This window comes from Callorhinchus milii, unplaced genomic scaffold, assembly GCF_018977255.1.
Source record: "Callorhinchus milii isolate IMCB2004 unplaced genomic scaffold, IMCB_Cmil_1.0 Scaffold7, whole genome shotgun sequence".
NCBI lineage: Eukaryota > Metazoa > Chordata > Chondrichthyes > Chimaeriformes > Callorhinchidae > Callorhinchus > Callorhinchus milii.
The window spans coordinates 23,161,854-23,185,564 of NW_024704748.1; the positions used below are offsets into that span (position 1 = coordinate 23,161,854).

The 23,711-nt window shown below is 35.6% G+C and overlaps 1 protein-coding gene across 4 annotated transcripts in view; it reads right to left on the reverse strand.

The window, feature by feature from the left end:
- Nucleotides 1-10,840: 10,840 nt before the first annotated feature.
- The window catches only part of dock1 (dedicator of cytokinesis 1), a 237,010-nt gene continuing 224,139 nt past the window's right edge, over nt 10,841-23,711 (reverse strand). For all 4 annotated transcript variants that reach the window (XM_042337074.1, XM_042337072.1, XM_042337073.1 and 1 more), the window contains 6 exons: nt 22,312-22,449; nt 20,542-20,687; nt 18,950-19,148; nt 17,432-17,591; nt 13,699-13,853; nt 10,841-12,886 (listed from right to left, as the gene is read on the reverse strand). In XM_042337074.1, coding sequence (XP_042193008.1) covers nt 12,794-12,886; nt 13,699-13,853; nt 17,432-17,591; nt 18,950-19,148; nt 20,542-20,687; nt 22,312-22,449 — 891 coding nt within the window. In that variant the 3' untranslated portion in view covers nt 10,841-12,793. The remainder of the gene's footprint in view (nt 12,887-13,698; nt 13,854-17,431; nt 17,592-18,949; nt 19,149-20,541; nt 20,688-22,311; nt 22,450-23,711) is intronic.

The window sequence follows — 23,711 nt, forward strand, 5'->3', positions numbered from 1 at the left end:
CCAACTGTTCAGCACCTTGGGACGTCCTCCCGACGTGAAAGGCGCTCTATAAATGCAATCTTGTTGTTGTTGTTTAATTGCTCTCAGTAAATTTGAAAATAAGTGCAAGCCTTTAGATATAGAAACTTTCTAGAAGGTTCCACTCCCAATTCCTGAATTGGGAGAAAGTAAGAGTTCTGTTTCTTACCTTCGTTTACGACAACGACAACTTGCATTTATATGGTACCCTTCACGTGGGGTAGTGTCCTGGAGCGCTTCACAGTGGCGGAGTCTGACAAGCCAGGGGGTAGAGGGAGTGGGGAGGTGATGGTAATCACGTTCAAAATGGAATCTTCTTATCCTTGTTTATCTTAAAGGCAGTGCTTCAATGCCTAACCACAGCATTGTGTGTGCCATTGAATCTGGCTTCAGGGCTCAACAGAGAATAAAAGATTTTAAGAGTGGATTACAATAAAGGAGTTGCAAATATTTGGCTAACAAATTGGAACGTAAAAACAAGGTTAGGCCATTAATTCCAAACACCATTACATCATAATGTTTCAATTTATTTCACACTCTTTTAAAACCTATATTTCAATGTTTATCTTTTAGATTCATTTTAATTTGAAACCCATCTAATGTACTGCATACCAAAACATTTCTTTGCACGTTATTACGTGTTAAGTATTCACTTGCTGATTTCAGCTTTGAAGCTGTATCAATATTGATGTACATCATGTTTCCTGACATAGGAAAATATTATTATAACAATCTTTCTTAGCTTTGTTACATGTAGGTCTTGGTCCCATTTTGTTCTTTCACTTGAACTCATGTTGATGAATGGAAATCAATAATGGACCAGCGGCATAATTGGTGAAGCAGCAGTTTCAGAGATGAGAACAGATTGTGATACAGCCAAGATTAGAAGAATTAGTGGTAAACACAGATCCATCCAATCAAATTGGGATTTATAAGTTCAGATAGTGCTGTACAAGATGGAGCTTTACCGTTTCCTATCAGAGTAATACTGTTTGAAGTGTCATAATTTCCCATGATTTTCTCTTGTGTTTATGCAGTGGCAGGTGTTATCTCCTACAAATACAGTTACTACCCTTTACGGTGAAGTCCTGTGAAGTGTCTACTGATACATGGTAATTAGGTTTTACAGTGAAATCCTGTGAAGAGTGTACAGACAGTCGCTAAACCTTGCAGTAATATCCTACAAAGCACTTTGAGACATTGACAATTTGATAAACCGATATATGAAATGCAAAGAATATTATTATATCATTGTGTTCCAGGATCCCAACATGTAAAGAGGTAGAGAGCTGATAAAGGCGTTGCAGTACTGTAATAATCATGGTTGAAGGTATGTACCATTATTCTATGAGCTTTGAAAGATCAATGCTCTTTAAAAATTAGCTTAGAATTGTCATTCTATGAACGCTAAAATATCCACTGCTGTGTGGGATACCAGGATCCAAAATTCCACCTACTCTTAGCCTGTTAGAACATTTGGTTTTAATATTTTTAAATTCAATCTAATTTGACAGCTGGTTGCCTGAAGATTTTTTTTAAATTTGCTATTTTTTGCAAATAATTTGCGAAAATGCACCTAATTGTATATTTTTTTTACATAGAAAAATAGGAATGTGGAGGACTGGAAAAGATGTGGTGAATTCATTTATTTGTTACCAAAGTAAGAAAAAAACATATTCTACCCTCCCTCTCATCCTTCAATCTATTTCTGTGCAAAATAGCTTCTAATTCTCATGAATTTGACAACATGTGCAATCTGCACAACCGTTTCAAATGTGGCTTGAAGTTTAGTGTTGAAAATATCTGTACCCTGACTAATTGTAACACTAACAAACTAATAAAACACAAATTGTATTTAATAAATCCTTCACCATTAAAATCATTAATGCCAATAATATATATTGCTTTATTGGTTCAAAGCTTCCTGCAGATTTCACAAGATTACTGTGCTTTGAATTCTAGCTTACTTTAGTTGGTGTATTGTGCCAAACAGAACCTCTGAACTGCGTGAAGGATGCTATATAAATGCATGTTGTTGTTGAATGTTTTCTGCAATACCTTTGTTCTCCAATCCTTGCCTGTACCTGTTTGTACAGTCTCTGGATGGATATTCAAAAGACTGAACATAGTGGTACGTGCAAGATTTGGAAGAGAAACATATTGTTTGGCCTGCAGAATACATCCAGCCCAGTATGCAGTTCGGCTAATCAAGTTTACTAAAGTTGGGCATTTCAGACAACATCAGCTTAAAGAGAAGACCTGGCACTACTTTTCTCGGGTGATGAAGGATGGCAATTAATACAGACTTTGTCATCATTTCTGGAGAGTAAAAAAAATGCACCACTGGCAGGTAGATTCATGGACTTTTGGCCTTTATAACTTTAAATTGAATAGTTAAGGTACTTGAGTAGCAGGAAATAATCTTTTTCATAGGTGCCTCTTCAAGGCTGAGAAATTGTTAAAGTTAACAACCACATTTCTCAGGTTTGGTATTTAAGAATCTGAGCAGCTCAGGCAATTTTATCAACTTGAAGCCGCAAAAAACAATTTTTAAAAAAGCTAAACAGACTGTATGCCCATTTTTTTTACAATGGGAGAAATGTCAGGCATTTAATGTTTCGACAACGATCCAATACTCCAACCATAAAAAATGTGTAGTTCATAAAGCTGTACCAGCATTACCATAAATAATTAATATGTAATAAGAAACCTCTTAAACCACTGCAATAATTAATCAGTGATGCTTCAATTAACCTTTATGTGCACAGTGTATATATTTTTTATAAATTATGTTATTCAATACTGATATAAACTGGTTATGGAACATTTAAAGACATTTTGATGTTACATTAGGTCCCACTGCCTGAAAATTATCTCTTGATCTGAACGCTCAAGGACTCACGTGAAGGGCGCTATATAAATGTAAGTTGTTGTTGTATTAGTAAATAGTTCCCAATTAGATCAATTCTCTGAAAAAAATGAAACATTAAGCAATGAAATAGCACACTGTAGACTTGTTAACTAGTTAATTTTTAAACATCAAATATGTAGTTAAATGAATCAATAGTTTATTTACAAACCAAACTAATGATGATTTCAGGGTTGATTTAATACATTTATTATTTTCTAGACAAACTTCTAGAAATTTAAAATATAAAATATAACAAAGCAGCAAATTAAGTAAACCAGTATTAAAATACGGAACATTAATGAATCCAAAGCACTTTTCAAATGAGCATTGGCCTTTAAACTATTTGAAATTTTGGGAAATATGGGGAGGGTACATTAAAGTCTAACAAAAAATTAACTATAACATACACTCCTTCCTTTGACTGCATCACAGAAAAGTTATTCCTGGAAAACATAGAGGCACTTATTTCCTCTCAGTAGTCTGAGGTCAAAGATATATATTTTGAATAGCGAGAGAGAGAAAAGCATACAACTATTAAGCTTTGGTACTGTTGATTCAGAAAGAGGCTGTAACCCTGAATTCCATGGCCAAGTGAATTGCTTGACCTCTTCTACAGAAGTAATTCAAGGCCTTGAGTCAGTCGTGGCCCATGTTTTGTACAATCATGTACTTGAAGTGGCTCAAATGTCTCTGGGGACTATAAATGCCTTCAAAGCTGAGCGGCATCAATTCTCAAAGTCTTTGAAGATTTTCTATTTGAAATGATCTTTTTCACTCTCTTTATAGGCTATGAACATATGATACGAAAGCATGCAGCCTGGTTGAAATCTATGCAAAAGAAAAGAAAATACAAAAGATAAAAATGTGGCAGAGATCACATTTGCAGGAGGAGCATCATGGCAGAGAAAGGAAAGCTTCCATACATGTTGTGGTGAACTGGAATTTGAAACTGCTGTCTTTATTTTGCTTTCAATGGCACTCTCTTTTTATCTGGGAATAGATTTTAAATAAGAAAGCTCACCGAACCTCATTTCAAATACAACAGATTTGCTTGACTTTCTTGTCTGTCATAACCCATTGGCATCTGCAGATACACATTCAGTACTGTTTTGCTGCCAAAACAAGAATTACAACTATTTTAATCCTTTTTTTAAAAAAAATGGCAAAACACATTTGGTGTTCTTTCCAGATTGTAGTTTGTAAATGGTAAGTAATATTTATTTATCTCCTGGTCAGGAAGGATAGCTCAATGCAGGTTTATTTCAACAAACCTCCATTTTTGACACCACAACATAAATCTTTTCTTCTCTCTTATTGCTGAACACATTTATGTGGAACACTTGAACTAGACATTGATTACCCTAAGGAGGGGAATCACTGACTAGAGATTACTTTTAAAGCCCTCCACAGTCTTGCCCTTCCCCTTGCAACCTGCTAAAACCTTACCTGTCTGCCAAGACTGGTTAATTAATTGCATTACCTGAAACAAATGTAACATTAGTAGTCACAGAGGGAGGATGAAGGGGAATGGTACAAATGTATTCTTACCATATTGTCCTTACTTTCTCCATAATTATCAGACTGCTCCATAAGTATACTCTTACCATCTGAAGTGATGAAAAGTGTCTGGGAGACAATGCAGTAGCATTATAAGTTATAATGAACAAATAAAGATAGTATTGGTTCTGGAAGATGTCTGCTATCATTTTCAATTCCTTCCCCTCCTCCTAAGCCTCAGTTGCTGTTTGGTACCTGATCCCCATAAAGAAGATATCTTGGGAAAACTATAACAGGTTAACTCAAGTACACAAATTTGTAAATGTACATTTTTAATGTAGCCTCAAGAATTAATAAATTGCTGTTGTGAGAGAATACATTTGTTCCATTGAGAAGGTAACACTCTGTGAAATTCAGCTTGAAGAAGTAGAGGATGATATGGGAGAGTTGCACACAGAAGTGGACTGTCATAGTCAGGAGCTGGCCAGTCTAATGTTAGTTGCTTTGAATTTTTTGGGTGATTGTGTCCCTCAAGAAAGGGGTGGGAGTGGTGGGGATGTAAAAGAGAATTCTATAGTTTGTAGCTGACAACTGTACTAATAAAAAGTTTGACATAGTAAGAATATTATTGACCAATATCATCTCAATTGCTGTGTGTGCCCAGGAGCTTCATGTACTCAATTGATCATTGCTGTTAATAGTCACAAAGTGATATTTACAAACTGTAGTTTCAAATTTATACCATAATTATACAAGTAATACGTGCAAGTTAGTATTATGCAGAATTGTGATGTCTGCCAACCATAGGAATATAACTTGCACAGTAACTTACAGTATTTTTCCCGATGGTGTAAATAGGACTGCAACTAATACAGCAGTGAGAGTGAAGGTCCTTTTTATGCTATTTTATCCCCTATGTTTTTCTCTTTTTCTGTGTCCTTTCTGCACTGTGGACTATACTCCCAGTTAGGGCATGTGGCTTATTCCCAGGCCTTCACAAGATATTATTGACGATCAAGTGCATAAAAGCACTCTAGGGTTATTCTACTTCCAATTTGCTCAACATCTTGGCTTGACATCTTCACATGGCTGCTTGGCATGCAAAATTGAAGGAGCACTTATCCTCTTAACCAAAAATAGCATTGGAAAATGAAAGTTCAGAGGGTAACACTCCATGAAACGCAGCTTGAAACAGCGTGAGAGCAGAGGTCAAATGAGATGATTACACATATATCATGGTTGCCACAGTCAAGATACCATGATGCTTACCAGCTAAATGTTAGCTAATACTGCATTTAAGATGAGGAGCATGTTAACATTGTTATGAATTAGCTCAACCGAGGGGGAAAAAAGGGTATGTGGGGGCATTTGGAAGAGAAAGAGAAATTTCTGGAATAATTATCGCATCAACCAACAATGCAATTCAAAGCAGTCAATGATCATCACTGGCTGGAGGGGAGAAAAATCTCCATGACACCAGTAATAAGTATAAATATTTGATTGTGACAGTGATCCCCAGTGTTAAGACATGTTGCATTGCCTCTCTCCCCTGCCCAATGTTAAGACATTATTTGATATAACTTTCTGGTTTCTAATAGCACTGGGATGCAGATTTGTTTTTGTTCTGACAGTGATTTACAGTAGTTTGATTAAACATCTGTAGCTCAACCAAATGGAAATAGAGAGCGGCTATTTATTGTTTGATTTTGCCAAGATCAGCAGATTCTTTCTAAAGGATAACATCTAACATCTGCAGTATTTTAATTCTGTGTAAACCAATGCAAGCGTGTCTGTTACAATCTGCTGAAGGAATTATCATGCAACAGTCTTATATTCTCCTGCTTGAGTTGTACAGTTTTCCATATTTTATTTAAGTCTATGTTTGAGGATCAACAAAGTTCTGAATCCTGTTAAACTTTTGATTTCACCCGTGAATAAATAATAAAAATGGTGTTCCCTGTCTAAATTCTCATTTCCAAATTCAGATTAAAAATTCACTATAACAAAGGTTCGTAATGCTGTATATTTCACGCTTACAATCTCGCTTAGTGAAAGTAGTTGGGTCACCTTATCTATGAAGATTAGAAATAACTATTGAACACATATGCCCAGTTGTGCTTTACAATTCCAAATGATTATCTCCAGGGTTTCTGTATTACCTTTTCTGTTGTGAGCTGCGATTTGCAAGCTAGCTGTGTGAACCCGTACTCTAATTCACAACAGTGGGACGAGTAGTTTGTGTGTGTGAAAGGTGTAATTGAGGTCCTTGTGTTTTCTCAGTTGAAGTCATTGTTGCTGGGGCTTTAGTGATACAATGAGACATCAGTTTTGATATCAGGGTCTATTTTGCAGGTTGTGGCAACCAGATGTAAGCACATGTGTACATAGCGAATTCAGCTGCCTTTACTTACATAACTAACAAATTAAAGCATTGCAGATGGTTCTGGAAAGGATTAGTTGTTGTTTATACAATTAAAACAAATACTTTAATCTGTAATCACAGAGCAATAAAGGTGGACATCTACATTTGACAAATCAGCCAGGGCTCTCTCTACCCAGAGCCTTGTAATGAATATGTGACAATTTTAGTACCTGTTGAATCATACCTACCTACCCCATTTGAAAGAAAGAGCTCAAATGGGAGAAAATTAAAGAAGGCAAATTAACAAAAAAATGTTTCAGACTTGACACTGCTGGCCAGTGTGCCAGAGAGCACATCACTAATTTCAAGGTATTTGGAGAATGGATTTCCCATAATTTAACATGGTTGTTTCACATCAGTCGAGCATGTAAGAAAGCTAAGTACATCATTAGGCATTAATAGAAAGAAAGGTATAACAGCTTATTTAAAGATACTTCTTTAAACCTGGTCCCCTATCGGCTAGAATAGATTTTACTTTGACAAAGTGTACAACACAACGAAGAGATAATCAATTCCTAAGGTTGTTTGTCTGCTGAGTCATCTTTCAAAATTGGCACAAAGCATTCCCAAGTGTCTATCTTATCTGTAAGTGCTTTGGATTGGTAGGAGTTTCATAAGAACAAGTCAATTTATACAGTGTTGGAAGAAAAAGTCCACTCTGTTTCAGGCATACAAAACAATCTCTGGGTTGCCGGTAGTTTTTAATTTCCTGTTGCTAAAAATTATGTGCATTGTTTAAACTGTGTGATTTCCTAAACATCCTCATGGCTATTCAGATAAATCCAAAGTGAATTGCGCAGAGGTGATCCACCCCAAATGTCCCATCAAGTATTTTTCTTTTTTCTTCATACATTTACTAAGGATGATTCTATTAAATTACAGTAATTGTACAATAATCTTTGTTGTGGGAACCACAGAAGGAAATCTCATTGGAACTACATGAGTTTGCCTCTGACTGCTGGAACATTGGTTCATATCGTACTTACAGTTCCATGGTTAACAATCTCACCTGTTTCTCTAGGTGGAGACAAGCTAAGCTATTTTGCATAGGAAAATTAGGAGGAAAAATATCAGAGAAGCCATAACTCATGTCTCTCCGAGCAATATTAATACATGAGAATCAGCAGACTTATGATCTACCTCCGCGCTTGTCTTCTCCAAGGAAATGTGCATGGTGTTCGAACACGAAAAATGGATAGATAATAAAATAAAACACAAACAATTAAACAAGATGAAATAATCATTTTCATGTAATCATCTTTGTGACCTTTATTAGACCCATGTAAAATGCATTTCCATGCTTACTGACATCTACATTTTGATATTTATTAGATGTATTCGTAATGGCCAATTGGTTCTTGTGAAACATACCCTTTCATGTTTTGCTTAGTTTGTGCTATGCCATCATCCAAGGTGAGTTGAACTGCACTAAAGGTGGATCAACATTTATGTGTGTTTATGCTATTCACTAGAAGCAGAACTTTGCTTAAGGTTTGGTAAACACATTAACAAAAAGGTAGTGGTACTATTAGAATGTTAAGCATGAGATGTTATGAGATGATATGAACCATTAAATATCAACAACTACTCAAAGGCTTAGTAACGATGGCATTTTGTAAAAAGATAATCACAATTGGATGAACACATTCACTAAACATTCTCAAAAGAGTCTTTCAGCCACTAAATCAATGGCTCTGTGAAAAAGAGAATTGGGTTAAAATAGGAAATTTTGTAGCATCTGCAGAACAACTTGGGTTGCCATGGTGCAATCTCTTTCTGCACAATAAGCAAGATTCAGGAATTAGCTTTATCAAGTCTGATGTACTAAATAGAGCAGTTCTAATTTAGGAATAAGTGTAGGAAAAAATGAAAAGGTACAAGTGTTACTTACCTTCATATTACAAGCTCATGTTTGTGTGGTTGTGATTATTACGTAAAGAACATATATTTGAATATGTTTTCGCAGCAGATTTGGAACACATTTTTAATGCATGTGTTATGATTTCCAAAAATGGCAAGAAGCATTAAAAAAAATAACTGCAATAAAAAAATGGTTTCAATAGAGACTCAATTATTCTTACATCAGTTTAAGAACCAGTCCCAACGTGAAATATCTTGTATACAAGGGTGCATATAAGATTCTATGCACATTTCATCTCAACAGTTGTCATTTCTTCTCATCTTTTGACAATACCAAATTCAAATAAAAATAAAGCATATAATGAAACATTTGTAGAGATATTGATGTTGAATACTGCACTCCCCAAAAATTTCTTTAAAACATTGGAATAAAACAGTTACTAATTTATAAAAATTGAAGAGTTGTAATGTTTGCAATTAGTTTTAGTCATTTTTTCTCAATTTTCTAAAATATCATAATAATTTTTTTTAAATGATGGAATTGCAATACAGTACCTGCTGTATAATGATTATGAAATAGTGCAGATTAATTTTTAATTAAAGGTCAGAAAGCAGGAACGATTAATGCCTCACCATCAACTAAACGCTTTAGACTTGTTCTTCCTCTATATACCAGTCTGTAGATATTTTCTTCCCATTTCCTGCTGCCTCACTAAACCACGAGGGAATCTCCTTCATGTATTTCATACATATCTTCATAAATTCAAAAACTCAATACAAAATATAGACCAGGAGCAGGTAAAATAACATTATGATTCTAAAATGTTTGGTAATACTAGTCTATTTCTTGTGGGAATCAAGTCTAAAAATCACACAATTAGTTTGAATTCTTTCAAGCGTTTTAGTTCTTCATTTCCTTTACCAAAAGTGTGATGACCTAGATTAAGTAAGAAACTGGACTAAAGGTGGTGCCATGCATGCTCATTAAAGGTTTGTTTTAGCAGCTACGAGCAGATCCATTTTCTGCCTGTGTCCGATCCATAAAGATTAGAAATTCATTATGACAAATCACTTTTGGGGGTTTATCCTTGTGTAGTTAAGGTGAATGTAGCCAACTGTTTTTTTAAATGTTGTACCATTTATTTCTCTTGGGGGAATTCTGAAACATATTTTCTTTTGGATCGGCTTTTCTTTTGAATACGAAAAATAACTCAAAAAAACTCAATAATTAAAGGCAAACAGTAATCTTGAAGCATCAAATCTATAATTGTACTCAATAAAAATAAAGATGGATGTAACAAACACATCATCAAATAGACGTTTTAGATTATGTTTTCTTTCCTTTGATTTGTTTGCCCGTACGATTAAAAACCCATCAAAACTATAGCTACAATTAACTTGCCATATTTCAAAGTAATAAAGAATTACACGATTAAAACTGGCAAACCGTAAACTCATAATTACCACTTGAACAATGTGCCTGTTCCATTCGGATACAAATGTATATTTTATAGTTGTTTTCTTTCGTACGAGCAAATAAACCAGTATTAAAATATTATTTATTAATTAAGTATTCACTTTAGTTTTCTATTGTGAATTCACTTTAGTTTTCTTTACTTTTCCTACTCTATATATACTGTTGCATGCAAGCGTAAAGCATGACATCTAAATGACTTTCACACGCTTATTAACTCAAGTTCATCCGTCTCCCATTGCATCCACTACATTGTAGTTGGCAGATAATCATTCCTGTTCACGCACATAAGAGTGGTAGTAAAAGAACTGCAATGGTTAGGAGCCAATGGAGCTTCCTAGAATCCATCTTGCATTGCGTGTTGCCCAAAAGTGTATTACTTCAACTGTACTGCCAAGCATATATAGGTTCCATTTGAAAGGCTAAATGGCACAAAGCCAGTTTGTGATATTATCTGTGTACAAGAGAAACACATTCAACAAATTGAAAAGCCTACTGGAAAATGTCAGGATAGATTTTTCATATTCTGTTTGCACCATTGCCTTCCAACTACTGTAAAACATTTTTTAGGTACAAGAGGCCAAAAAGTTGCCAACAGCTTAAAATAATCGCACAGTACTCTATTTATGACACAGTTTGATAAAGAATTCTTAACAAGTTTGGTCAATAATTCCCATTTATTTTATGAGAAGATTAAATTCATCATCAGCCAGGTGTTGTAAATCTTAACGGCACTGCAATATATGTGTAATCCTATCAAGAATGATTTAAGAAAACAATACGTCACATATTTTATTTTAAAGTAGTCTATTAAAACTCATCTTTGCAGAATACCCACCCTACTAGCTTTCGATATCATCCAGTTTCTTCTTTAAAGCTTCTTAACCTGTGCCCATTCACAACCCTGAACCTGAAAGCCCTTACTCTGCTTGTGTATCTGAAGATATTGCCTGGATACACGCTCTCTGTTTCGCTATATACCTGTAAGGAAACAATTGAGATACAGGGCAGATCCTTCATACCCAGTCATTTGGGTCCAGAGGAACAAAACATATTGCCGACTTCAGGGTCATCAGGTCACCATTGACATTACTTCCTGTCTATCTCTGCCCATTTTGTATAAAAAAGCACTGATAACATCGTGGCATCATTGATGTTTCCTGTGCAGAAAACATGTGCCTGCCTAGCACATAGAAAGGTCACATTTCTTAGCATAGGGAGCCAGCGAGTCAGCACAGGAGGTTGATAATCCTATGGAACAGTGGACCCATTTGTAATCAAATCTGCGCTCAACTAGAGCATGGTCTAAGCCGGCTCCCCCATATCCAGTTACAAGGATGAAAAGCTCCAATTTATCCAGTCATTCACACGTCGTCCATCTCCTAAATGTTGGGGATTAGCTCCATTGCTTGGCCTGGGCAGCTCTTTATGTTGCAATGACCAGATTTGTGCCTTCTACTCCACACATAGCCCAACTAGAGAACTGTACAGTATGAGCTATTTTGTATTCTGAACAATGAAAACACAATTTGAAAGATGTTATGGTTTGATTTTCAAATAACAAAGTGATCCAGTCGTCAAAATGTTGTGTTACAATAATTTTGACAGCAGCACACCTTGTTTCAGATTTTGAAGGAAAAGGTATTTCCATTTATCCCAGTTAAATCTTTTGAACTGAAGGTAACTAGGAGACAAAGCAAGTCTAATTAACAACACATTCAGACAATGAAACTTGTATTTTTATCAGTAGTGGATTTCGAACAATCTAATCTCGCTCATTACATGAATACAGAAAAATTGCTAAAAATTATATTTTATAAATGACAATGCCACTATAAAGGAACAGGAGTTAGTTGGCATATGTTACCCATTTTTTGATCCTATTAAATAAAACTAGAAACAAGACATTTAGCAAAATATGACCAGTACTTTACAGTCAATAGGCTTCAAAATCTAAAAGTTCTCATTAGGAATGAATTCATTTGCAGAATTATACCAAGCAAATGGTAATAAATGTTGACACCATAAAACAAGTTTTAAAATTTTCAGCTTCATATATACAAACTTCTATACATAACGATTACACCCTTATGGACAAAGCAGTAAGCTGTTTCTTTTTTCCAACAATGTCTACTACTTTACCCGTCTTGCTCAAAACTAAGCAAAGCTTCAGACCAAGAATTAACTAACTGCAGAATCAAGAGAAGTAAAACACTCATGCGGTTTGAATCCAGAAATCATTACGCTAGTCTAAATCAGGTGGTGCAAGTTTTCAATCCATTAAGAGAACATTCTCAGTCCTTTGAAAGGTTCAATGAATAGGTTTTGGGCGTTATCTACACCCACATTATTTGTGGTAGTGAAAAATTATGACTCAGCAGCAGAATTTATTTGTTGGCTAAAATGCACTTTCCATCTCCTTATTGTGGTAAATGGAACCACTGCGATACAAATTTTGACTGGTGCAGGTTCAAATGAGGTAAATAATGTTCGAATGTCTTTTGAATTTGTAAAGAGAAAATAAAAGGGGACCAAGGGGATATGTTTTTTTGGTCTTTTTTGAAAAAGAATTGCATATGTTGGAAGTGGTACTGAATACAATATCAACTTATCACTGTACAATCCCAGAATCTATTGATGTTTGTTTCCGAGCTGCCTTTGGAGGAGGTGGAGGAGGAGTCTTGCTGGGCAATGGTGGAGGGAGCTGTTGAAAAAAAAGCAATCATAATCAGTTCTTCAATTTCTCCTTTGCCTGTAGTATTGCCAGCAAGCAGTGACCTTGGCTCAAATCTAACCTTGAGTGCTAAATGAGGTTCTTCACATTCAATACCATCACATTATAACAATGATGTGACTAAACTAAGATAGCAAAGCACTATCGATTCTTGACAATCTTTTCTCTAAATTATCAAAGCCTCTCATTTTCCCATTACTTATATCAAACAGAAACACAATGCATTTGTTCCACCAAATAGTCAATTTTATTGACTGAATGTTTGGCCAAGATATTGGAAAAGTGATGCACTATTTGTAAGCAATACTATTTATTGCTTGTGTTAGTGATTGAAAAATGGCTTGAACATTAAGTGGCTAAACAGTGCTTAAGATTGGTTTGGGGAAACGTATTTATTGCAGTCTGCCCGCAGTTTATTCAGCAAATGAAACCAGCGTTATGACATTCCAATTAATACAGTAAAGCAGGTAATTTAAAATTGATTGCTGCAGAGAACACAGAAAAAGAAGAATTGGGAGACATCAGAACACAGATACACTTTGCGCTTGTGAAGGAAGGAAAGATGAGGCTCACTGCAAAGTGCTCTACGTTTAACAACAACTTGCATGCAAATAGCGCCAGGTAACGTCCCAGAGCGCTTGACAGTGATGGAGCATGACGCCGAGCCAGGGTGATGACCGTAGGTGCGGTCGAATAGGAAGGTCTTCAGGTGCGACCTGAAGATAGGGAGGGAAGGTGGAGGGATAGAGGAAGAGTGTTCCAGAGTTTAAAGGTATAGTTACCCTGGATTGATGTGGTGGTGGAGGTGGTGGAGTGCTAGGAATGGTGAGTTCCTGACTATCAGTCAGCGTTCCATAATCCCCACTATTGCCTTTGACAGGAAGAGGAGGTGGGACTCCAGTCTGCTCAGGATTGGCCGTGCCATTTAACTCCATGTCTATAAGTAGAAACACATCAAATTATATTTTAAATAATTATTTTGGAACAAGAGATGTTCAGTTTAGACCTTTTTCTCCACACAAAATATTGATTGTAAAATACAATTTATTTGTCATTCAAGTCCTGCGCTTTTAGTTCTAAAATATCCTGAAAAGTCTCCCATCGTAAACATAAAACAAACGCCCGCAGATCATGTCATAATGGAGTCATTCTGTACTTTGCTCCATAGTTATACAATACCGAACTTATATGCTGCCTAATTCTTACAATTGGAAACATTTGTTAGTTTGTGTAACTTTTTTTTAACACAATCTGCACACATTATTAGATTAATCTGGCACTATTATAATATTTTACCCAGTGGATATGCAAACTACCCTTTAGGGAGTGGTATAATTCGCAGACAACTTGCATTTTCACTGTATACAATACAAAATTACATTTCTATAGCGCCTTTCATGTCGGGATGATGTCCCAAGGCCCTGACAATTAGGGATATATAGCAACCTTCGGATAAAAGAACATCATGGGCAATCCAAAGAATTTTTTGAGGGACCATTTTCTTATGAGAACCCAAATCAATTTGCACATGATCTATTTATAATACAGTGAATTTCAGTGTGCTGGAAGTTACCCCTATGGAGACATGCTGCTTAACCCCAATTACTGCAACATTTCTTGTCCCATTTTCTGGGCTTCCAGCTTGCACATGTACCCAACATCTGTCAGAACACAATACACATAACAGCAATTTAGTACATAGCTTGTAGACTATAAAACTGTTGTTTTGCCAGCTGCAGAAGGTTCTATAACTTATTTTTGAAACATTCAAACACGTTGAAAATACTGAAATGAGTCTGAACTGACACATACCTAAATGCAGTAAGACAATAGCTAAGTAATTCTAATGTCATACTATAGGATAATAATACAAATCATTTAAGAGACCACATCTCTACAGGGTGCAGGAAGCAAAACGTTACTCACAACCGGCTTCTAAAATGGGTTCGATAATATAAAACTGACAATAGAAGTTGAAACTATTATTTTACTCCAGTAAAGTGAACATAAATCCACTCCATTAAAAAAGGTACCAAATACCCAATGTTCAAGGTAAAACATTGTTTTAGATTTAGAACCCCAAGCACAGAAAGTAGATTAAAGCCTTAATATGAATATGAATACTTGTGAGTGATATCATTATGACATAGATAATCTTGGCATTTGATTATAGTGCCTTGCCAAGTTAATGAAATGTCTCAAGGCACAAAACAGAAACACTGTTAAGTCTAATGTCTGTGTATATGTAGGCATTTGAAGAAGCCAATTTGCACACAGCAATGCCACATAAATAGCCATGAAGTGAATGATCAATTTTACCTGGAGGATCCAAAGACACCGAGAGAAATTCCCTTCTCTTTTCTAGTAGTTCCTTGGGATTTTAACATCTACCTGAACAAGCAGACGGGACTTCGGTCTGACAATTCCAACAATGCAGCACTCCCTCAGCACTGTGTTGAAATGTCAACCTAGACTGCGAGTTTAAAGTTCTGCAATGGGACAATGGAACTTGAATCCACAACCTCTTAACTTATAGGCGATACTGCGGCCAACTTAGCAAAGCTGACATAGTAAATGCACTTTTTCTGAACGATAAAGGCAGCACACCTCTACAAACGCACTCAAACAGGTCATTAATTTCTGAGCTTTTAATTATTTTTTAAAGAATGCTTGATTAAACAATTTAATAGAAATAAACATTTAAACTTGTGTTTTTACATTCACTTATTTTGATAATACTATTGCAGTTTGTCTTGCATGACTAAATCTACCATGAAAAGTGCTAATTAAGAAATAGCAAAACAATGTAGAAGTTTAGATATGGTAAAATTAATGCTTCTGTGTTTTAAGTGAAATCCCCAGGGCATGCATGGATACACTGCTTATTGTTGAACCAAAAGGGAATATAATTACTGACATAGTGTTGGCTGCTTGCCACAACTCAACATTGTTTCCTGTGAAACGTAATACGCTTAGCCTTGACTTTCATTGTACTACGTGTCCATACTATTCATACACAATCCTGTTTCTATGAAAACATTTAAAAATTCAGCCCATATGAAATGAATTATTTTAAAGATTTTAGATTTCATGCTATTCCTACTTAGTCCAATACAGCAATGCAAACTTTCTGCAAGATGGTTGACATCAGTTTGTATACCATTGTTTAGTTTCATGGCTATTTATTGACCGGCATGATACTGACTGTTTTTAGCAGCAATGCATGGAGCCACTGTGGTTTTATTGTGTTCTTGCACCATTGTAAAGAGAAGAAAGCAAAGCTCTGTCCATACTGAAAATCAACAGGACTGATTATAAGCCTTCAACTTCTGGTAAATTCTCCAAGTGACTGAAAACAGCCAATGCAATAATCACTTACTAGAAATTAAATGGCAGCATAATAAATTTCAGATTTTTTTCCAAAACATAATTAAGTGACAGTACAACTATAAAATACAAAATATTGCAGATGCTGAAAATCTGAAACAAAAACAGAACTGGGGGATTGCAACAAAACAGGGGAAAAGATTGTTTTGTTGCAATCCTCCCCTTTATTTTGCATCATTAACACCTCTTTAACCCAACATCCCCCTGTCCTCGATCCCATTTTCTCCTTGGTCTTCCTTGCCCTGCCTCCCACCTCTCTTTTAGTCCTTAAAAGCCTCTCCTTCCCAACATGCCCCAGTTCTGACGAAGGGTTGTGGACCTGAAAAGTTGGCTCACTTTCCTTTCTCCATAGATGCTGTCTGACCTGCTAAGTGTTCCCAGCGACTTCTGTTTTTGTTTCAAATTCTCCCACACGTTGTGGTAAACAGAACATGCAGAACTGGCTGGCATATTTATCTAATAAATACATTTATCTGATTTGGCCTTCTTGTTTGTCTAAGATAAACTGAGTTTTGGCTTCCAATGATTTGAATCAATTTTATTGGGCCCACTTGCTAAAACAATGAAAGGCATTAATAATTTATGTTGCGGATTTCTGTCACTGACTTGAGACACTCAATGTAGATTTTGAAAAGTAAAAGAGAGTAAAATATCTAAGTAGTAAATCAGAAGCCAATGAGCACTGATATATAATTAACTTCTGATGGGAAGTGAATAGAAAAATAGTTTTCTTATTGGATCAGTGTGTGAGGTAACTTACACTGAGGCAAGTGGGCAGTTTGTGTGAGTATGAAATCTGAATGAATCAGCAATAGTTTTTTGAATTCATATTTGAATTACAGTAAAATTGACAACACTACCAAAATACATTTTTATTTGCATTTGATTTTTTAGTGAATTCTATGTAATATCAATTAGTATATTATCAATTTAAATATACGCTTTACAATGTATGACTTTGATATTACTATACGCAGTAATTCATGTAAATCTAACTCAAAATTCAGTATTTTCAGAAATGTTGTGCTTTCTCTTATGAACCATCCACCACTGATTTCCCCCGACGATCACCAAAGCAAGAAAACTTGTATGAATGCAATTTCTTCCAACATGCGTCACAGTACTTACTTTGGCCAATCTGTAATGAAATAGATAATTTGGCTCTGGGAGTTACTGGAGGTGGCACTGCTGCAATAGACTGTGGTGAAGGTGATGCAGAAAAACGTCGATCACCTCCCATGATAGTAATCACCTGACTCTTTGGTCTTTGTGGCCTTAATGGACTGATCTGAAATCAGAAGTAAACCATGTTGTCAAGAGGACAGGCACATTTGGAATTGACTTAATTCACGTCAAAATGTTCTCAAAACTCAGTAATGTTCCCAACAATTAATATCACCATTCCTTACACACTCCACACAAAATTGGCTTCTTGCTGTCTCCACACCAACCATTATCTCACATGGGAATTAATATATTGCATAAACAATCTCCAAAGCATGATGAAGGTTGGGAAAACATCTTAAGCCTTATATTGTCAATATTTCTATTGTCAATATTTCTTATGCCACCAGTATATTCATTTAACAAGTTTTCCCTGCATATCTTTCAAGCTTCATGTCTGAGCTACACCATCATAACAAATTTATTCATAATATTAAAAGTACAAGCATAATTATTTATAATCGAATGAGGCACAACCTTGGGACAATCACAGTACAAACAATTAAAGAAAACATTAAATTGAACTGATTAATAGGACAATGAGAAAGACTTGCTTAGGAGGGACAATGCTCATTAGAACTGAACACAATGCTATACAAAAATCAAAATACTGCAGATGCTGGAAATCTGAAATAAAAATAGAAGTCACTGGGAACACTCAGCAGGCCAGACAGCATCTATGGAGAATGGAAAGTGAACCAACATTACAAGATCCACTGATTGACGTACTGATGAACGGTCGTGGACCTGAAACGTTGACTCACTTTCCAGTTTTGATGAAACGTTGGCTCACTTTCCTTTCTCCATAGATGCTGCCCGATCTGTTGAGTGTTCTCAGAGACTTCTGTTTATGTTTCACAATGCTATTCAAGATCTTTGAAGTTTGACTTCAGCAGAAACAAGTAAAGAACCGCCTTCATCACTTCCCGTCACTTTTAGGTTCTTTCAATTTCTGTCAGCGCCTTGGGACATCTTCCCGACGTGAAAGGCGCTATACAAATGTAATCTTGTTGTTGTTGTATAATGGAAATGCTAGCTTTTGCAACACTGATAGATTGCTGGTCGACTGTGAACAAAGACAACCTGGTCACCAAATACACATTCCTGACCTTCAACAGAACATCGCCTAAATTTTCAACAAAAGTGAAGTGACATCAAATGAAAACATTAAAAAGGTGACAATTTACTCTGTGACTCAACACTGATTTCAATACTAATTACTGTTTGCTATTCAATTAAGATGCTCAGTTTCACATGTGACATCAGCACATATTGTACTAACAAAGTACAATGCTAAGATGTTTCAGCAAGTCTTCACCAAGGTTCTCAGAACATGTAATTTAAATACTGTCAGGCTTACTGAGTGTTTAAATGACAGTTACTTTATACAAGCTCCCAGTTCACGAATTATCCTGGAATTACCGTTTCAGAGAGAATCACTGCTTCTGCAGGTTGACTAGGAATCTCAGTGGTCTTAAACTCTTTATCAAATATTTCTTGATGTCTGCTATTCCTCTTTTCCTTTTTCCTGTCTTTCTTTTCTTTCTCCACATCATCCTTATCCAATTTGTCCTGAGATCTTGAGTGCATCTTCTTTGGAAGGAGGGGTTCAAGAATAAACCTTAAAATAAATAAAATAAATAAAAGTTGGTGGCCTGTGCTGTAAATTAGTGTAAAGTTTGTTTAAGAGTCATTAAGAGGAATTGTCACTTGAAACAAACACATATGCACGATTAAATCTGAAAGGACCATTTTTTGGAAACAGAAACATTCTTTTATACAATATATTTCTGAAGGAAATGTGATAAACACCCAAATTCTATATCTTGGCATCCAAAGTATATTTGCCAGTTATACACAATGAAAAATGCTTAAATCTTTATTTTTTTCAAGAAGGTGCAGGAATGCTAATCCGAAGAAGTGGGTACTCAAAAAATCAGCATCTTGCAAGATATTCTGTAACAAGCTTTGCATGCATTTAAAATGTGTGTGAATGTGAATGTAAACAGAGTTTTGCAGCTTTCTCCTGCTCTGTAAAAATATGCACTGTTTTTATCTCAAATTCCCTCTTGTGTATTATATAATGGGATTATGTAAGGACCTGTAGTAAATGCACTCTCAAACAACTCTGACAGGTTATAAATGTTGATGTGGTTGAGGCATTAAGGCATCCTAAATTAGACATAAGAAATAAATTATGTACCAATCTGAACTGTTACCATCAATTATTAATGACTTTCATAGGCAAAAGTAAAAGGCAGTCAAAATCAATTACCATGTGACCAAATAAAAAAAATTTCTAAAGCAAACTGAGCCATTAAGTCTTGAATATATATTTGAAGGCTTATGACACTTTTGAAAATGGACACTTATTTATTTGAAAGCAGATTTTGAAAACCCATTTCATGTTGTTATTAAGTTGCTCTGCTTTACATTAGAAACTTTTCTCTAGACTATAACATAACCAGAACAAAGATTTCCAGAACATCAAATGCTAAAATAGTATTTATCATAAACTCTTTTCAGTGTGGTTTTATCGGGCATGTAGCGAATTTCTCTTAATTTGTAAACAAACAGTACAAGGTTCGATGATCTTGTTGATAATGTGACATTTTCTATCACGATCATCTCAAGGCTCAATCTTACCTACTGCTGCTTCTTCCCAGCATGGAACCTTCGTTTTGGATTATATTGACTATGCTAAGTGAAGACCTAGTTTATAAATGACAACTATATTTTGTACCAGATCATAAGGAAAACGCTGAATAAGGAAACTTCAGTTTGTTTCATTAAGATTGACATACAGTGATTCAAGTACATAATATTGCAATATTGATGAAAGTTGTAGCATAACAGGAAACGATTCTAAAATATTTCACATAAATTATAGAATTAAAGAATAGGATACACAAATCCTTTGTAGTTTAGCAAGTTCTGCTGCCTTCATATTTGCACATAACAACCAAATGGAAACAGCCCAAGCAGATTGAGTAGAAAGCAAGGTTTTCACATACCCATCAGAGCCAGGTCTGGATGGGGTACTGTCGGATGATATAGAAGAGACTGATACAACTGACAGAGGTCTTGGAGTCGATGGCATTGTGAAAGATCTCACCATTGACCTTGGCCGACTTCCTCTGCGGTCATCCAGATTCGAAGGCTGGAAGCAACAGATTGGACGTAGTGATAATAATAATAGAACAGATGAATCTTGCACTCAAGCGTGTGAAGAACAGCTAATGTGGTTAAACAAAGACAAACTGCAATCTAAATAAAGTTGATCTTCGTCTGCATGAGCCACTTCGGTTCAATCCTTTCAAAAGTGACAAACAATGAAACAAACACCCAAAATAAATCACTGGTGTCTAATTCACAAATGTAAGCCGAGTACATAACAGATAATAGTTTATTAAACTATTTCTCCTGCTTTTCCATTTCTCCTGAAATCATCAATGTAATTTTTGTTGTTATTTGTGTCGAAGTCTGGTTTTACAGAGAATGTGTTATCAAGGAACTGGTGGTATAAGAACACAATCTGGCTGAAGGAGAGGGATACTGACAGTACTTTGCTAGCTGTGAAACTTCCCAAGCACAAATGCAGGATTTTTATTCCCTACCAGGAGCAGGGGCCATCATAAATTGCTCATCACACTGGCAGTTATTAGATTCACATTGGATCACGATGATCAGAAATAAATCCACATATGAAATGTACACATAGAATGTGATGAGAATTTGAGAAAGAATTGACCTTCCAAATGACTGCTGCCACCAACTCCTCACATTGCTATCCATCACAATTAGATACATGACTCTTCACAGAAAGCAAGCATTTTGAAGAGATAGATAAGATAACTCAAGGTAGACGTTTGTTAAGTTAGAGACTGCAGCAAGGCAGGAACACATCATGGGATTCACTCATAAAAGTGTGGAAAGTTTATGTGCTTTATTAGTATTTTCCACAAGCCCTGAGTTGTATCACGTCCTTGAAACACATTTCAGCTTGTATTATTCTCTATAATGTATACAGTTGGGAGTTTGAGGGGCTAGTTTTACTTTGCTTTCATCTAAGTTTTCTTTTCACTGTGACTACACCATGGCTGGCATCAGGCTCCTGTAGTCAAGTCATGGTTAAACTGAAATACAATTGTGGCATTGGATTTAAACTGTAGTGACATTGTATACATATTGTTGATCTTGGCGCCTAATCAGCAATTGATTTCACACCACAAGCTCATTCATTAACAGCAGATGAGTTCTGCAAAAAAACAATTACACTCAGTCATGTGCTGAAAAAAAATACACTCCACTTTATGGTATGTGAACTGGTTTGAAAGGCACTATGCCAAATGCAAAGAGTATTATTGTTATAATGCTTGCAACTTTATTGTCTGTATCTCAGGAGCTTGATATGGTTCAAATGCACTCCTGTCACTGGCAACGCAATATTTTTTGTTCTCAATACAAAGTTAAAAGCTGGTCATAAAACCAAGTTTTATATTACAAATCACAATGACAATTTTATGAACCAATACTATGCATAAATGTACCTCTGTGAAATAACTGCACTTATTAATGGAGCAAATGATGGAATAGCTAGGATGAAAAAATAAGCAAAAATAGCTCAAGGGCTCTTTTACATAATATTTTAGTAAAGGAAAGTGGTGTGTTCTTTACAAGAATCTCTTGAAAGAACAGATCTACCATTAACCTTATCTAAGGTACATGATCTATAACAAATGAAAACATATCAAAACAAAAGCTGGAGGGAAAAAAATACGTACAAGGGTTCTGATCCCATACTGCTTCTCCACTTTGTCCTTCAACTGTTTGAAACAAGTTTCCATTCTCTCATGGAATGGCCTCAATGCTTCGGATACCTTCTCACCATGAATTCGGATACCTTCACTCAAGAACGGGATCTGCAAGAAACCAAAAACACAATCCGGTCATCCGCGTATATAACTTTAATAACAATAACAGGTGACTGATATAATCAGCATTTAGAGGATGCATAAGGAGAAGACAAATCCCTGGTGAATTTGGGTTCTAACAAAGGAGCTACACTGCTGACAAAGATTTGATGTACAGTTCCCTGCACTAAAGTGACAAGTCAAATTGAGCTAAATGTGAGAGCTCCACTAAACTAGCAACTAAATGGACAGCTTTTCATATTAATAAAGAGCCAATTGTATTACCAGCTATTTGCTGCCATTAAAAATCTTCAAGGGGATGCACACTGTAAAAACTATTTTCTTTAATTAAAAAAAGGATGAAATACATTTACATCAGACCGTAGAACATTGCAAAAAAACGATTTTTTTTTTAATATAATCGATTCCATCTCTCAAGTCAGCCATCCTTACGTCATCTCTGACTGTGAATGCTCAATCAGTGGTGACATTATGGGTTGTTGTCCGAAATCACATCTACTGGGAACATGGTTAGAATTACATAAAATAATTCCCTCAGAAGCTTTAACAGCCAGAAAAAATGGAAAGACAGTGAAACCGAGTGATACAAACAGAACTTCAAATCTAGCAAGCAAGCAGTCTCGGTTAACACTATTGTTACCTGAAAAATAATTGTTTCCCAAATAAGAAAGCATAATATTGAAAGATAGATGATAATGGATATGAGGAAGTTATTACAAGGACGCCATCAAATCAATCGCATGAATGTACTCCAAACCATGAAACTAAATTACCTTGTTAAACTCCTGCTATTAAGGTGTCTCCGTACATACTTTATGAAACTAGACCGTTTCAATTGTTTGCAGGACTTTTATTCAGTTTTTAAACTTTGTTTTGGTGTCAGTTGCAGCAGCTAGTGTTCATTGTTTCTTTGCTACATACAACATCAATAGCCAAACTATGGCATGTCTCTGTCTACTGCTGTGGGTTTGTCAAAAAATAAGCACTGATATATTATACAGAATACTGTTCATATAGGTTAATAAAAATATTGAAACCATTTTGTATTGATAACGTACACCGGACTGGTTAGTAGTTTTGAATAGCAGACACTTCCTTCATCACATCTCCCTGTTTTTGTGTTTTAACTCTTAACTCATGAGCTTTTCAATAAAGTAAGCTTTGAGGGGATTAGGTCGTGCAACGGTCTAAGCACGGTACTATTTCAACTCTGGAATTTGAGTCTGAATCCATCTTAAAGTCGTTGGATG